This window comes from Cynocephalus volans, chromosome 16 (genome assembly GCF_027409185.1).
Source record: "Cynocephalus volans isolate mCynVol1 chromosome 16, mCynVol1.pri, whole genome shotgun sequence".
NCBI lineage: Eukaryota > Metazoa > Chordata > Mammalia > Dermoptera > Cynocephalidae > Cynocephalus > Cynocephalus volans.
In genome coordinates, this window is record NC_084475.1 from 65,955,486 (window position 1) to 65,968,710 (window position 13,225).

Here is a 13,225-nt window from a genome sequence, read left to right on the forward strand (position 1 = left end):
AGATAAAGAAAATATATTATTTCTTAAGTAAATCCAGCACTGTATTCGTTAAAGCGTATTAGTTAATCCCAACTATTCAGGAGACTTTGATACAATCCACACAAAAATCATGTACCTACCCAGGTACAAATTATGGTCCAATAAAGAGTGGTTCTCAGCTCTAGTCTCCACCTGCTTAAGAATCACCTGTTGTGACTGTTAAAATGCAATTTCCTTGTCCTTGCGTTGCACAATAATTCAGTAAACCTTGGTGGGAGTCTAGAAATCTGCATTTTGTCAACCACCCTTCCCCCCAGTGATTTGGTGTACATTAAAGTTCTGGCAGTTCCTTGTGTAAGGGATTTAAAACAGGTAATCCTTAAACTCTGAGGTGTACTGGGGTTTCCTAGGGAGCTCACAAACATCACAGATGCCAAGCCCTCTTCTTTGCCCTCCAATGATGTTAGTTTCTGAAGGAGACAAATGCCCATGTAGCTTGAAAGCAAAGCATCTATAAATATATATCACCAACAAATGCAAAAATGTAGATATAAACAGAGCCCATAAAACCCCTTCGAAGATATTGCCAAGAACTCAGTGGCTGCATGTGGCTCAGCTGGGTGAGAGAGCCCATCGGCCTGACCAGTCTCTGCAAAAAAACAAAAAAACAACAACAAAAAAAGCCACTGTGCTTGATTCTAAGAAGCTGGAGCCATTTTCAATGACTCCATAATTTTTCCAGGAATGTGAATAGGGTCATTTGGTTAAAGCAGGCAGGAACAGTCAAATTTCCAAATGCAGCCATTTAGCAAAACTCATGGAAACTAAAGCCTTTCCTAAATGATCAGTTTCCAGGACCAGGCAGGTGCTCTGCTTTTCCCTCCCCTTCCTCCAGCTCACCTGAGAGCCAGATCAAGACTCATTAGCAACTTCAGAACCTGTGCAGGAAGGATTAAACTTCTCACTCCCAAGGGGGGAGAGAACCTTACACTAATGATCAAAACCCAAAGCACATTAGCATGACTTATTGCCCCCCCCCCCCAAAAAAAATCCACTTCTCCATAACACAAAGTAACTGCAGGAAATGTTAAAAGGTTGCTTTTTAATACCTCCCCAACTAGATTTCTAAAATACAACTTTCACACAGCAAAGGAAGAAAGAGAAACAACCGAATATTCTTGATCTTTGCTTTCCATAACTAACAAGCCAGCATTTTCTCTGTCTATATGTCAAGAGTAACACGTGCAAGCAAATCTCTCACGATAATTGTGGAGCATGGTACCATCTCCACCATTTTATAAATGAGACAACTAGACCAAGAAATCAAGAAGAGAACACAAATCCAAGACTTATGACTCCAAGTCCTACTGCAGCATTCAAAGGAGTTCTTCACAGACGGGAAGGCAGGCAAACAAGTATCAGATTTCCTTTATCGTTTTCAAAACATAGCCCTCTCTCTGCTTACACATAAGCAGCATGTCAAGAAACTTCTGGAATAAAACCTCCACACACAAGTAATTTTGATATAGGATTGACTTGTGGCTGAGAACTGGTGCTAAAGGCAATGATAGGAAAGTCTGGCAGAGATGGGAGTAAAAGAAAATAACCATCCACGCTTTTCTAAAGAGTCCACACAAATTTAAAAAGAGACCAATGAACTTTTATGTAATTTTTAATCCAGCACCTAAGATTGCTAAGAACTTACCAGAAAAACATTCTTGAAGAAAGGGCAGTCTCCTATAAAACATATTCAGGAAGTTACTACAATAATCCTTTCACTGTTCAATTACAATGGAAATAACAATCAACGTTAACTCACCTATCTGCTAAGACCTTCCCTTACGAGTTTTCTTAAACTACAGGTCTGGCTATCTCAAGTGTTCAGCCTGGAAGACATTAGAGTTCTTTCGCCCCAAGACACAGACAGATCCACTCCCTCACACCTATCAGAGATCTGGTTTGGAAAGCCTCAAGATGCTAAAAGGCCCAAATTAATGCCACCAGAGAATATTTGGTTTACAGTGGTCTCTACAACCTGGCTCTAAGTAAAACACCTTAATCATTAGATTAATATTAATAACGTGAGATGGGAAAAAAACATTAAAAACTACATCATCAGCCAATGTGATAATACATTTCTGGTGCTAGTAATGCTATTAGCTATATCCTTTTGAACAAGTCCCTTAACACAAGCTTCATTCCACTGGTCAAAGGGATTAACTATTTTTCTACCAGAAACTACTGTTATTGTCTTTGCATGAATCCAAACAAGAAAGAAGATGAAAGTCCTATGGAAACTACTGTGAAAAGTAGATACAGCAAAGAATTAAAGGCTCCATTCTTGGGAAGTCAGCACGTTCATCTTAACCCTCTCAAGCTAGCTATGGTAGAACAGACTCAAGCCAAACTGACTGAGCACCACATTCCCCGGGTCACAAACGAAAGTAAAGCAAACGAGTGCTAGCAATGTGTTGCAGAAAAGCTTTTGGTGACACACATTTGTAAAACAGGCAAGAAAAGTTGAAGGAACACGGTGGTGTTCAGGAAAAAGAGTTTCCTGGCCATCCAAATCAGTTTCAATTTCTCTATTCTCATTGTCAGCTTAGAACCCAAACCCAAACATATTTGAACGCATGGTTCTACTCTTAGTGTGTTCTATCAAGATTCACATGGTTTGCTTGAATCTCTTCCTCAGCTTCCTTATTAGAAAACTAATTCTGCACTTAATATTCTAGGCTTGCAAGTAGTTTTCACCTTTCAAGCTGTTACACGGATCCTTCATGAATGACTCAGTTCTGGTAAACAGTAAGTGATTAAGTTTCAAAAACACCCCCCCCCAACACATGTAAAAAGCAACAATTTCCTAAACCCATGCAAATATTACTTCCCTGGCCTTCCCCTTACCTTTCACACAAGCACACACTCACAAACAGTCACGTACTCTCTTAACTCCAATGGAGTTTATAAAACCGAAAATTCTTTGTGCTGGTTACAGAAATGAAACAGCCAGGATTTTCTGGTATAGACCTTACTTCATACAAGTTTAAGCATCCACCTGACCTGGGCCATGACATCCTTCATGGACATGCTTCAGTTAGCAAACCTTTCTAACCAGTCTTCCTAACCTTTCTAAAGGTCATCAACACTTTTCTAAGGAAGACAGGTTCAGCTAAGTGCTAGGACTCTTCCACCATCACTACCCCTGTGGCTCACAAGCAGGGACAGGCAGGGGGCAAGCTGGGGACACTGCCACCAGGACACTGAGAACCCAGGTCCTCACCCTTCCCTCAGTGCAGGCTCAGCTTCTGATCCAGCAACCTCGGAAAAATAAAGAAAATCCATTCAAAGAATGACAAGTTGTTGCCCTCTGGAAATTCCCAAATGTTCATCTACCTCTCACTCTGGAGATAGAAGAAGCAGGAGTTATGCTACAGTCCTGAAGTCTGCACAAACAAGTTCTGGGCCCTACTAGGCCCCCTGCCCACACTTACTAGACCCCTCAGGTAAGTAAGAAATCTCTGGGCTTTTTGTGGGGCAGGGGAGAACCAAAGCCAAGAATACAGCATTCTACAAACCACATGAAGGGTGTTATATAAATAACATATTTCTTGCTTCAAATAAGGACCATGTAAACAGGACTCAACATAGATATAAGAATTTTATTCAAATATATTGAAGAGCTTTATATAATCAGATATGGCACTATTCTGTTAAAACTTGGTACATGGCTCTAGAAAGTTCCAGACCATGGGTTAAAAATGAAATCACGAAAACATGACCTCAAGCTGTTTATATATGTCAAAGAAACCATTTACTCAAAATTGCCATTTTTACCCAAACTCGTGGTATATTTTTTCAATCTTTTTTCTCTCCAGAAACAGATCTGATCAGACAACATTTATTATGTTAACATCTCATAAGTGGTCAGTTAATTTGAAACCTGTCCTTCAAACTATTAATTCTAAATTTTCCAAGTCTGCTGAAGGTAAAAGGTAAATATGGTCTATAAATAAGCTTTAAAATGAGGGGTACTTCATAGGAGATGATTTATAAATTTCTACACTTTGTACAAGTCAAAAGAAAACTAGGGTGAGCTAAGATGCTCAGAGACAGGTGGAGTTTAAATACAGAGCAAACCTTCCTCTCCTAATATTAAAATCCAATCCCATTACTGCTCTCCTCCAAAATCTCTGGTGACTCCCCCTCACCTACAGAATAAAACCAAGACTCTTTTGCATGGCATATCCACCTTTCATGATCCCTAATCGCTCTTGGGCTCATTTCCACATTAGTCTCCCATCCTGCTTTTTGCTCTAGCAAATTCTTTGTGGTTCCCTAACATCTGCTTTCAAACTTCCATACGCTACAAAAGGGGGAACTCTCAGCATTATGGCTATTATAAAAGCCAATTGTCTCAAACACCCCAGAAGTTTGCTGCAGGAATTTTAACACAGCACCTACTAAGTGGTGAGCACCTTATAGCACAGCATTGCTTACACTCCAGCTCCAATTCCCTCTCCTGCTCTATGGTGGAGGCCGACTTACACAGCATCTACAGAGTATTTCCTAGTGGTCAGTTAAACTTTATAAATAAAAAACAACTTACAGTAATAAATAAAAACCAACCCCATCCCAATAGTCTTGTAGCAAAAGGAGGCTGAGACAGAAGAGTGTTTCTCAGCACAAGTTTTACTGGTAGCTGCTAAACTTTCAACAATGGTAGAGGAAAGCAGTTAAAATTGTTACCTCTTCAGGATAGGATGCTGCATTTTATTACTAACTACATTCTATACAAGAAACATGAGTTCATTAAAAAATAGGTACATCTTTTCTTAATATGCAATTTGGCAGACCATGGAAAGTTGTTTTTTCTTTTCTTCCAAAGAGGCAGGTAATAAACATTCTTAATGATGAATAAGTTAATTCATTTTACAGATATAAATGAAAACCTAAATGATTAAAATATTTGTTCAAGATCACAATTAAATCATTTTAGCAAGGTGACTGAGTCAGGGAGAATAAGATTTCAGAAATATAGTTCTACATTCTTCCTATATTAAGGGTCAAGTTCATGATATAAAGAAAAAAAAGAGTGAACATGACATTTACTAATTGAGAAAAGGATAGGCTAGTTAGGAAAAGGTATCAATTTAACAAAAATCAAAACAAAAGCAATACAGTAGCTTAGTATAAAGGTTTATTAGCGTTGCTTAATCACTCTCAAACTAAATACTTTAAGGGATAGATATTACTATTTATAATTAATACTCCAATTTTTAAAACAGAATTTTTTCCATACATGCTTAAATGGTGTTTTAATTATTTTCACATAAGAAATTTCATATTACTGTATGCCAATTAATAATTTTTAAACAAAGTTATACATGAATAATTAAGAAAAAGATCTATTTAATCGAGACCAAACTTAGTTTTTCTGTGCTGGTAATACTTCCAGACAGGGTTTTTCTCTTTTGGGGGGTAGAGAAAAGATTGGTTTCTAGGGGTAATATCTATCAATAATAATGAAAAGTTCTATTCCTGGAGATAATGAAAGTACCTCAAGAAGTTTGCGAAAAAAACAGAATTAAAAGATAATACGAATCCTTCCATGAACTTTTTGCAGTACTCTCATTAACTCTTACTTTCCAGATAAAGCAATCCCATATTCTGGAAAAATAAAGCTTCCAAGGCTTATTGTAGAAGAGGGAAAAGTTGGGAGAGATGCCAGGAGTCAGGCATCCATTTCACTGTGTACATTATAATCACCTTTTTGGAGAACTCAAGGGAGAAAAAAAAAGGTCTATATGTACTTTCGTAAGTGATTTTACTTTGCCAATCATGGATTTAAATCTGATGCCATTAACCTAGACAAGAGGTCAAAAGTATTGACTTTAAGCCATAAAAGTTTCATACACTATTTAGATTTTATCAGTACTTAAGACCCTCTAAAAACAAAATGAGTAGAGAATGAACATGAAGACTGAACACAATAGTCATGACCACCGACCCCCTGAAGGGTCCACAAAAGGAAGAATTCCCATGGGGACCAGCTGGCTCTCGATGAGAAACATCCAACCACCATCATGCAATTTTTGACAATGCCATGAGATTTTTTCTCCCTGGACGCCTGAACTGTATATACATTACCTTTTCACTACCCTCCCTAATATGAGAAGTTAAAAACATCTTGTAATAGTCACACTTTATTTACCATGTCAAAACTAGGGACACTGTGGACAGGCTTAACCCATAATAGCTGCCTCCTGTCCAGTTCAGGGACAGCATGATGTCACCAGCACGGTAAGCTGCTGGGACATCTCCTCAACCAGGTAAAAAGTGATCCTTAGGAGACGAGAATAACTAACTTGAGACTTTAACCTAAGAACGCTACTACTTAAAATAAAATCAATACCATTCTAACGTTAAGTTTTGTAATACATATGCCATACTTTTTAAATAAACGTGAAGACTGTTTGGACCACTCTGAATTCCAAATGCTAAACTATCATCCAGCATGCTCAAGAAAAAGTGTGATTACTATTCTGGTTAACAGAATTAATCATAAGAGGATTATCAAAGGTGAAAAAAGCTAGAAAATAAACTGAACTTTGCACACAAAAATACCAAATGTATTAAAAACCCACTAATTCAAAAAGGTTCATTTTGACGGTTCCTAAGTGGTAGGCCTTAGACTTGCTGTTACAAATCACCTGGGAAGCTTATTAAAAAACAAATTCCAGAATCTCATTTGTGAACACTGATCTAATAGATCTGAAGTGGATCCCAAAACCTTTACTTCTAACTCACTGCCCTTGTGATTATGATGCAACAAAGTTGTATTGAATACAAGGGTACTTCAAAAAGTTCTTGGAAAAAGATAATACAAAGTCTTTTATGACTTTTCTTAAGACCCCTTGAATTTGTCATTTATCCAACACACCATCTATTATTGCACAAAACCCTAATGAGCTAATGCTATCAGGAAGCCCCAGGAAAAACTGCTAAATAAACCACCTTTCTCAGCACTTGATTCAGTATTTCAATATTCCAATAAGCAGGAAGGAACTGGTTCCAATAACTTGGAAAACAGAATTGAACCCTAAACTCAAGGAGTGCACAAGCATTTGTATACACTAATTAATCTTCTAAAGTAAAGCATGGTGTCATGGCAGGAGTTTTGCTGTAGGTATTAGAGACTAAGATTGAGTCACAGCTCTGTATTCAACTGCCCAGTCTTGGCTAACCTGTATGACCACCCAGGTCTCCACGCTTATCAGGGGCAGAAAATAGTGCTTAATCCTAAATACATTTGAATCCCTTTGATCTCAAAACTTCTGTGGTTCCTCATGGGTAAGGATTACAGACTTCAAAGAAAGGGGAACCTAACTCAAACTGGAACAACCCAGCAAGGCTGCAGGTGAAGGAAGGACTTCAGATGGGCTCCAAAAGATGGGATGGCCACAGTTAAACTAAAAATGAGGGGGAAAGGTACATCAGGAAGCAGGAACTACAAGAGTATATGCACGGAGACTGGGAATAAGATCAGCTTGCTAGTGAAGAGCCGGTCTGACTACAGTGAGAATAGCAATAACACTGGCGACATTCCTCCAAAGCTAAGCCAGAGGATATGGTAAAACAGCGAAGAAACATGATAGAATTTTGAGTGAGAAGTAACACGAGGAAAGTGCTGTTTTGTAAGATTAGCCTGACAGCCATCATCAAGACAGACTGGAGGAGGGAAAAAGTGACTAATTTATGGAATAGTATCCTAGAAAAGGAAAGCTTAAATGCAGCTTCCCAAAGGTACCTGAAACTATGAACACTAGAAAAACCTGGCTCAAGATGATGCATAATAGCACAAAACCTGTCTAATTGAAAATAAGAAAAAAAATAAAAACATAACGAACAAACAGGCAAAAATGGTGCTATATACTTTTGGAAAATGGTCTGCTTTGCCTCTCAGAGAAATCTGGGCCAAACTGAGGATACCAGCTGTTATCTGATATTTTTGCAGGAACCAAATGGGGGTGGGGAAAGAAGTAGCCTGCTGCTTACCCATCACCCACACCCGCATTTCAGAAAATCAGAAGAGAAGTAGCAGATGTCACAGTATAAAAGCCACAAGCCATTACTGTCCTTTCTTCTACATATTCAGCCTGAGCAGGTGGGCCCTGAAGAGAGAAGGCTGGACAGCAAACAGTAAGGAAGCAGCTGTCATTAAAGGTCTCCTTGAGGGCATGGACATTTCTCCTATGGTGAACTGTTCCCCTACATTGCTACCTTCTTCTGGATGTTAGTACAATCAGGATGTATAGAAAAACAGCTGACTCACTAGAATTAAATAAGGGTGGTTATTTCTGGAATGAAGCAAAGGCTATTTCCTGGGATGAGCCATTCCAACCATTCATTCCATTTTCTTAACCATACAACTCAGGACCTCAGAACTAAGACAAATCAGCAGCAATCCTGAATATCAACGTAAGCTGGGAAAGAGGAGGCCCACAAAAATCTGCAGTAGGATAGAGGGCAACAAAACAGCCAGTCTGAAGGTTGCAAGGATTTGGATACCTTTTTCTTTTAAAGAGTGCTTGATTATTACTTAGTAGTAACTGCTAAATGATTAACCTCTGACACAAACAAGAAGTATACAGAGAAGTGAAGACAATTAGGAAAAACAGTCCAGGTTGAAAAAATGTCAAAACAAACTTAAGTCTTTATTATCTTAGACTGTATTAGAAATCTAATTTATTTCCTCAAATTCTGATAACACAGTAACCAGTTCATTTTCTGACTGAAGGGTGAATCTTTTCAAATAGGACATTTTCTTGACTGAGAAACATCTAGAATTTATGGACATCTTACATCCAAGAATATTTGGGAGCCACCATACATACACATTTTCTTTTAAATGAGACAGAGCTGGTAGGCATTTTTCTTATAGGACTATAAATATAAAGAATGAGATGTCAAAACTACCCAAGGCTAACAAATCACCTTAACTGACAATTCTTAGAGAAGCAACTTTTAAGCACAAAGATGACACACTGCATTTCCAGATACCTGAAAAATGAACAGAAATCTTGTAGACAAGTCTCTAAGCAAGACGGATGCCACAGCCAGCCTTGACTAACTTCCTCTCACCACTTCAGGGTACCATCTGAACTGGCTTCTTAAATCAAGGGTGGAAAACAGGTTCCAACTTAAGTCAATTGACAGAGGTTGTCTGGAACACTATTTTGAAAAATATTTGGGAACCACATCTTGACTCAGTGAGAAAGAGTGCCATGATTGATTGGCAATGTCTACACTGGGCAGGAGAGAGTAAATTAATGGTACAGGTACTAAGAATTTGCTAGAGACAACATCTCATTTTCTAAAGGATAAGAAATCCATTCTGTGAATTGGATTAGCTTCTTATCCAGAGAAAATCTACATTAAAATTTCAAAAATTTACGAAAGCAGAAAAATACCCACAAAATTATTTACCATGTCTTGAAAAGAAAAATATAACAGGAAAAATAACCTGAATCTGCTAAAACAGAGTGAAACTGCAGCCCAAGCCCCAAACCTAGCCTGACACCTGTTTTTGTATGGCCCACGAGCTGAGAGTGGTTTTACATTTTTTTAGTGGGGAAAAAAATAAAAAGAATATTTTGTGACACATGAACATTATGTGAAATTCAAGTTTCAGTGTCCATAAACAAAACTGTAATGGATCAGAGCCACATCGTTCATTCATTCAGTGGCTATGGCTGTTTTCATGCTACTGGGGCAGAGTTGAGAAGTTGTGACAAAGACCATGTTGGCTGGCAAAGCCCAACATATTTGCTACTTGGCCCTTTACAGAACAAGTCTGCCAACCCCTGTGCAAAAAGAACACGTCTAAGGTTTCCTCAAGTTATAAGACAAGTAATTCTCTGCAAGGGTAGAAGATTTCAGTAGGCTTCATAAAGTACTTATCTAAGAAAGCTGCTGCTCTGTCCTTTTAATTCACAAGTGATTACATATAATAATCATGAATAAACAACTTCCTCCAACATGCAAACAAAAAAATTCTACTATGTCTCCCAAAGAAGTATTTATATGAGCCCAAAACAGAGGAAGGAAAGAATTAGTAAACCCTAATTTTTTTAAGCTTCTGTTCTACTAATACATATAAAAAAAATTTAAAACATACTTTTATTGTTTTGGTTTGAAGTCTCAATCCATTCAGGGTGTTGATAGCTTTCTCCGCATCCTTGGGGTCAATGTAGTTCACAAAGCCATATCCCAAGCTCTGCCCTAATGAAAGAGAAGGTGAAAAGGGCATATATTAGTTCTACACTGCTGACAGACATCAACTTTCATGTTGGCATATGGCGTGGTCATTAACACCAGCATTTTTTCTCAATAGCAAAAACAACTCTCCATTAATTCTTCTAGAAATATGCATGTAGTATTTTTCTCATCTCCTGTCTACTACATTTGCAAGTTTAAACATCAGGTAGAACTCAGCAAGCAGTGCTGTTGAAAAACACACACTTCCCCAAAGTGTTCATCATACATGGCCTGCCTGAGCCACAGCGTGCCAACAGCAAGGTGACATTCAGCTTCAGAAACTATGAGTGTAATCTCCGCTGAGCTACTGAGAGGGTTAAAGCAGCAAGACCTTTTCTGCTTCAGTTTCCTTACCCATAAGATGGGAAGATGGCAAACATCGACCCAGAATCTGTCAGTGTTCTGTAAACCATACACATTTACAGGCTTTATCAAGTACAGTTATTTCAGAGTCAAAATGGTTAAGAATCATGTGTACGTGTATATACGTGTGTGTGTGTGTAGACATGTACATGTACTTTTATTTTAGAGGAGGGCTTCTTTGAATAAACGCAATCAAATTTTCTAAAGGGATTTTTATGATATAGATGAGGAATATCGGGAAATAGGAACATAAAGATTTACACTGACGACATCCAAGCCAACGAGAACACGTGGGAAAGGAAGAAAAAGAGCATAAACAAAAATAAAACAGAGAAAATGTTTTGAGTAAGAGTTGCTTCAAAATAAGTCTTTGTTATTGTTTTCCTCCTATCATCTGAGCCCTCTCACCACTAGCTCAATGATGCCCCAACTCTCAAAAAATGATATCAAGCAGTTGGAATCAAGGGAATGCACACACCAATAAAGTCAATCCCAAAGCCCTCAGTATTTCAACTAAGGAAAAGTTTCTCAGTTTGAAAAGGTGACAAAAAAGGGCAGAAGAAAAGTTTACTCCACTAAAAGTCAAAACAAACTGACGATTTCCTGGAAAATGCTCAATAAAGGTCCAAATGCTCTTATTAAATACCATTTTTGCATCAGTTTCATAGGAAAGTGAAGGATTTGTTCTTGATGGGCACTGTAGGTCCAAGTGGTTATGAATATGGGTATTTAGGATTGCCACCCTGGTTATCCTTATATGGTTCCTTGTTACTACACAAATGAAAAGAGAAGGCTAAATACAATACCTAGTAAGCATGAAAACTTGTGATTTTATTTTGAGGACCACAATCACAATCTGGAATAATCATTGCTAACATACGCCGTCTTATCAAAATATATTTTTTCCTGTTTTTGAAAAAGATTGGGGAGGGGGGAGCTAAAAACTAAGTTCATCTTGTTTCTCTCACACTAAAATTCAGAGTTTTTATCTTACCGTTTTATAAAAAAGTCATACGTGAAACCACTGTATTTTCAAACATTCAGCTCTTTGCTATTCGACAAACGTTTATCATGTGCCTACTACCTGCACAGTGCCCTCTTCTAAAAATGTGCTGTACTTCTATTGTCATTGAGCAGGATTCAAATTGGTTGAACATTAACAAAATCTGCTCAAGGAACCAGCTTATGATGAAAAGAATATGGGCTTTAGAGACAGAGGAGTTCCAGTCTTGACTCCGCCATTTTACCAACTGTGTGACTTTGAAGATGCTACTTAACCTCTCTGAACCACAACTTCCTTATGTGTAAAATGAGAATAATTACTACCAAACTAGGTTGCTGAGCCAATGATGAGAATATTCACTGATGAAAGTAGATCACCTTGGTCAAAAGATAATGTGACAGAAAATAACATATATAGTACATGTTAAGGAGTTTAAGTGTATTCATTTAAAGTTAAATTAGGAAGATGGTACAAATATAATGTGAAAAAGAAAAGGCAAGCCAAACATCATATTGTGTAGTTTTGTCACACTGCTATCCTATGACAAAATAAATCAAATTATCCATTATAGCAGCATAAAGAGTCCAATTCTCCTTTATATTTGCACTATCCATTCACCTGCATTTTAGCAGCTTCTAATCAGCATATTCTCAACCTTCACTGCACAATGGAATCATGTAGAAAGCTTTAAAAAAAAATGCCTGAATCCCACGCTCAAAGATTCTGATTTTTTTTGGTCTGTTATGAAACACTGGTACCAGCTTTTTGAAATCCTGGTGACTTTAGCATACAACCAGGTTGAGGAATCACTGTTTTATTTTGTTTTTCATTTTTAAACCAGAGATTGGCTTTATTTTTTTTTTATTTTAATTTATCAATACATACACAATGTAGTTGACTTTACCAATTCCTCCTTTTTCCCCCTGAAAGCACTGTTTTCATGGTGAGAGATGACCTGGGGCTACAAAAGGGCTTCTGGGAGCCCTAAAACGGGCCAAGTGCTGATGGTCTGAGCAGGTGAAGTGACTCTGCAGGGAAGACTGCCTTTTTACAGTTGCATTTGTAAGATATATATGGAAGTCTTTTTTCTAAAATCTTATCCATCACTTCAAAGAAACACTTCATTGGCCTCCTGAGTCAGTCTCAGGCACAGCAGTGCCTGATAGTGAAAAGTCTGCCCTGCTCCAGCTGCCTCCTATGCTGGCCTCTGCGCTCTCTCAGCAATCTGTAGGCACTCACAGGTTTGCTAAATGTATGAATGAGAAGCTTAATGGTGTTATTTATTTAACCAAAGGTTATCATCACCAACATCACCATCAGAGGGCCCAACCATTGAAAGGGTCTCTGACCTGACTCCCTCAAGCAATCATGGGTAGCTAATAATGAGTCAGTCAAATTTCTACCACCTGTAAATGGATTAAATTCAGGCATTATTTACCCCCGAATGACCTCTCCTCCTCATAAGAAGTTTCTAATTTGCCTAGTGGTATTATTAGAAAGAGTGCTACCCATCCATTAGAATATGTTAGAGGTAAGCAAAATTTTACTATAATCCTAAGCAAA

The 13,225-nt window shown here is 38.0% G+C and overlaps 1 protein-coding gene across 8 annotated transcripts in view; it reads right to left on the minus strand.

Annotated features, from left to right (window-relative positions):
* Window positions 1–13,225, minus strand: part of ELAVL2 (ELAV like RNA binding protein 2) — a 70,250-nt gene that overhangs the window by 26,120 nt on the left and 30,905 nt on the right. For all 8 annotated transcript variants that reach the window (XM_063080507.1, XM_063080506.1, XM_063080503.1 and 5 more), the window contains exon 3: window positions 10,157–10,260. In XM_063080507.1, coding sequence (XP_062936577.1) covers window positions 10,157–10,260 — 104 coding nt within the window. The remainder of the gene's footprint in view (window positions 1–10,156; window positions 10,261–13,225) is intronic.